This window comes from Muscardinus avellanarius, assembly GCF_963383645.1.
Source record: "Muscardinus avellanarius genome assembly, chromosome: 15".
NCBI lineage: Eukaryota > Metazoa > Chordata > Mammalia > Rodentia > Gliridae > Muscardinus > Muscardinus avellanarius.
In genome coordinates, this window is record NC_137801.1 from 3,525,736 (window position 1) to 3,530,246 (window position 4,511).

The 4,511-nt window shown below is 64.5% G+C and overlaps 1 protein-coding gene across 1 annotated transcript; it reads left to right on the forward strand.

The window, feature by feature from the left end:
• Positions 1 to 2,910: 2,910 nt before the first annotated feature.
• On the forward strand, positions 2,911 to 4,224 carry SOX11 (SRY-box transcription factor 11; the record flags this gene model as incomplete). Its single annotated transcript, XM_080711994.1, has 1 exon — positions 2,911 to 4,224. One exon carries the CDS (start codon positions 2,911 to 2,913, stop codon positions 4,222 to 4,224), a length of 1,314 nt encoding a protein of 437 aa, XP_080568120.1.
• Between the last annotated feature and the right edge of the window lie 287 nt (positions 4,225 to 4,511).

The following is a 4,511-nucleotide window of genomic DNA, read 5'->3' on the forward strand; positions in this document are numbered from 1 at the left end:
ATGTGTGTATATATGTATGTATACATAGATGTATGTAATTTTTCATCCTAAGAGGACAAAAGATACAGATTGGTTACTTAATATTTTTTTATTTCCTTACTCCAAGTCTTTGTTACGGCTGGTCGGCCTATGTTACAAAATAGCAATCTAGTTACTCTTGTGAATGCTGTGCGGAACGCCTTGTGTTGGGGAGAATCTGCCCAAGGAGCCTCGCAGCCCTGCAGGACAGCTCCCCACCCCCAGCCTAGACAGTCTGCGGCTCAACCCCGTGACCACCACTCCACCGCCACTGCGAGCCTCACAGTAAACACCGGCCACCTTCCTCCGTCCTTATCTTCTCCAATAAATGGCCCACGTTCCTCTGAACAGAAATTATGTGGCCGTGCTGGGCATGTAAAGCCCATCATAATCTCAGATTTCCTTTGCTCCTATCCATCCTCATTCTAAAGCAAAACAGCACCTACAGAAGGAAGACAGTACAGAGATATGGCGTTTGCCAAAGATTTTCTAATGCGTTCTCTGTGGCGTCTAAAATGGTAGGTACCTTCACACTTTGCACGCAAAGAACGCGGCTGAGCTAAAATGTTTCAAGTCCTCTATCTAGAGGATGGATCTGCCACATGGGGGAAGGTGGGGGAGTGTAGATCCACCCCTGGCTCCATCCACCCTCCCCCCCTCGGCTGGGTTGAGGTAAAGGAAAAAATAAGATGCAGCGCGTCCGGCTGGAGTCAACATGGATTTTCACACACCGCCTCGGGTTCATACATCTGCAGACGTCAGGCCACCCAGCACGAATGACTGTCAGTTCTTTCGATTCCAGTGACCGTAAAAATAAATAAATAAATAAATAAATAAATAAATAAATAAATAAATGCCAGCATTATGGAGATTCAAGTTGGCTTGACTATTTATTACAAGCATTTAAAGCCGATGCAAAAGGGGGGTTGTGAAACACAGTGATGGTCTTTTTTTTTTTTTCCAAATAATAGTCTTTGAAAACATGGTACCATTTTATATGATTAAAGTCCTCGGGGGTGGAGGGAATCCAATAGTTTAAGACGTGTAGTGTTATTTGCAGGAAGGACATCTGAAAGGAAGTGGGTGTAGGTAATTTCTACCAGTCCCGAGCTGCGACTTCTCTGGCGAAGGACCGGGAGGGGAGGGCAGAGCCGCTTAGGAACCCCGAGAGTGGCCGGCCCGGCGCTGGGGGCGCGCGGAAGACCCCCACGACCGCAGGCACCGCAGAGGAAGCGGCGGTTTTCTTTCAATCGCCCCGAGAAGAATCAGAGACGGGTACCAGGGACCAAGTAAACACAAAGAAACACGGCTCTGAAAGTAACACAGCGAGATGGACGGCGCTGGGGGCCGCTGGCCAGCGTCTCGCCGGCTCCCGCGCCCCCTTCCCATGGGCGGCCCGCCCCACCTAAGCACGCACCCAGGAAATCTTTTGACTCTCAGCTCGGGCGAACCTTATCTTGGCTTTGGTGTATGGCAGTTTCTGCTAACATAGCAAGTGACCCAGAAGGCTTGCTAGCTCGCAACAGCAGGACTTCAGGACGAGGCTGCTGGGGAGGGCGTTGCTGAGGGCGGAGGGGCAGGGACAAAGAGGGAGAGGGGGGAGCCGGGGGAGGGGCGCGCGGGAGAGCAGCGGCCGCCGGTGACGCGCGGGCTGGGGGTGGGGCGCAGGGGCCGGCGGCCGGGGGACCGTGGGCCCCGGCTTTGGGAGTGGCCCGACGGGCGGCCGACGCGCACCGGCCCAGCCCAGCCCTGCGGACCGTTACTCCGACCTCGCCTGGGGCGGGGCGCGGGGAGCCCAGCGCGCACCGCAAGTCTCCAAACGCGGCCAGAGAGGGCAAACAGACGGAGAAAAAGAAATGGAAAAAAAAAAAAGACTCAACAAAACAAAATAAAAATTGCAAACGAGCGGGAAAAGTGGGGGAGGGCGAGAACGCTGTCTCCCCGGCTTTAAATTGATTTCTCTGCCTTAGAAAAAGGGAGCAAAGGAAAAAGGAGCGGGGAGCCCACGTGCGGCGAGAAGGTGGCTGTGTTAAAGCGCCACCTGCAGCCGGCCGGGGATGCTGCGGGCTCCGCGCGGGCTCGGGCTGCGGTGCGGGGTGCGGCGGGCCCCGGGGGGGCGCGCCCCGGAGCGGCTGCTCCCCGGGGTGGGGTGAGCGCGGAGGGGCCTCCGGCGGGACAGCACCCACCCTCCGAGCCGCGCGGGGCCGACTGCGCCCACCGGGCTGCGGCGCTCCCGCGGGCCCCCCAGGCCGGCTGGGCACAAAGAGCGCGGGGCCTCCCGGACCCGGTCCTCGGGTCCCGCCGGCGCCGGGACCAGCCCGGTGCGCCCGGGTGCGGCGCGCCGCTCGCGAGCATCCCGGGAAGAGGTGCATTTGTGCACACACGCGGATTTTTTAAAAATAACATATTTCTAGACTTGCCGCCTCCTACACCCCCCGCCCCCACCTTTGCAGACCAGCCCCGCGGGCGGGGTGGAGGGGCGGGGCCGCGGGTTAATAATGGGAGATGGGCGGAGCCGGGCCCCAGCCATTGGCTGGTGCGGGGAGTGATGTCACCCATAAGACACCCTGATAACTAGTTGGGAGAGAGCCCTCAACTTTTTGCAGAGGGAGCGCGCGCGGCCGGGAGCGCCTTGGGTCCAGCGCTTGCGGCGGGAGCCACGAGCCGCCGAGGGTCCCGGGCCGCCTGCGCCGCCGCCGCCGCCGCCGCCGCAGCTCCCCGCGCGCGCGGCCCGAGCCGCAGCAGCCGCGGGGCGCAGCCCGGCCGGGGGGCGGGGGGCGGGGGGCGAGGACTTTGCCACTGGCCGGGGAAGGTGGAGGGCCGGGAGGGGGAGGGGGACCTCCGCGCGCGAGCGAGCGGCCCGGGTTGGAGCGCCCCGCGCCGCGGCGGATCATGGTGCAGCAGGCGGAGCGGCTGGAAGCCGAGAGCAACCTGCCCCGGGAGGCGCTGGACACCGAGGAGGGCGAATTCATGGCGTGCAGCCCCGTGGCCCTGGACGAGAGCGACCCGGACTGGTGCAAGACGGCGTCGGGCCACATCAAGCGGCCGATGAACGCGTTCATGGTGTGGTCCAAGATCGAGCGCAGGAAGATCATGGAGCAGTCCCCGGACATGCACAACGCCGAGATCTCCAAGCGGCTGGGCAAGCGCTGGAAGATGCTCAAGGACAGCGAGAAGATCCCGTTCATCCGCGAGGCGGAGCGGCTGCGGCTCAAGCACATGGCCGACTACCCCGACTACAAGTACCGGCCCCGGAAAAAGCCCAAGATGGACCCCTCGGCCAAGCCCAGCGCGGCGCAGAGCCCCGAGAAGAGCGCGGCGGCCGGCGGCGGCGGCGGCGCGGGGGGCGCGGGGGGCGCCAAGCCCGCCAAGGGCGCGGGCAAGAAGTGCGGCAAGCCCCGGGCGCCCGCGGCGGGCGGCGCCAAGGCGGGTGCGGGCCGGGCGGCGGCGCCCGCGGACGGCGGCGTGGCGCCCGAGGACCTGGCGCTGGGCGGCCCGCGGGCCGGGGGCGCGGGCGCGGGCCGGGCGGCCAAGTGCGTGTTCCTGGACGAGGACGACGACGACGACGACGACGACGACGAGCTGCAGCTGCGCATCAAGCAGGAGGCGGACGACGACGACGACGAGCCGGCGCCCCCGCAGCTCCTGCCGCCGGCCGGCCAGCCGCTGCTGCGGCGCTACAGCGTGGCCAAGGTGCCGGCCAGCCCCACGCTCAGCAGCGCGGCCGAGTCCCCCGAGGGCGCCAGCCTGTACGACGAGGTGCGCGCGGGCGCCGCGGCGGGGGCCGGGGGCGGCGGCCGCCTCTACTACAGCTTCAAGAACATCACCAAGCAGCAGCCGCCGCCGCTCGCGCAGCCCGCGCCGCCGCCCGCCGCCGCCGCGGCGCGCTCCGTGTCCACCTCGTCGGCCTCCAGCCTGGGCAGCGGCGGCGGCGGCGGCGGCGGCGAGGACGCCGACGACCTGATGTTCGACCTCAGCTTGAATTTCTCCCAAGGCGCGCACGGCGCCGGCGAGCCGCAGCTGGCGGGCGGCGCGGCGGCCGGGAACCTGGCGCTGTCGCTGGTGGACAAGGACTTGGATTCGTTCAGCGAGGGCAGCCTGGGCTCGCACTTCGAGTTCCCCGACTACTGCACGCCGGAGCTGAGCGAGATGATCGCGGGGGACTGGCTGGAGGCGAACTTCTCCGACCTGGTGTTCACGTACTGAGCGGGGCGCCCGCTCCTCGCCCCGTCTCCTCGGCCGGTGCCGCGCCGGGTGGCCCGGGCAGAAAGGCAGAGGTGGTTAGGAGGAGGAGGATGGCGGTGTCGGCTGGCGGCGGCGGGAGGGGAGAGGGGAGAGAGGAGATGCTGATGCTGTGGATACGATGTGACGCAAAGGAACGGGAAAAGATGAAATGTGGGGTGGCGGTAAAGTGAAATGAATAGTTTTTAAACATTTCCCTCCCCCCCCTTTAGCCCTCCCCTCCCCTCCCCTACCGCGTCTCAAGGTAGTTG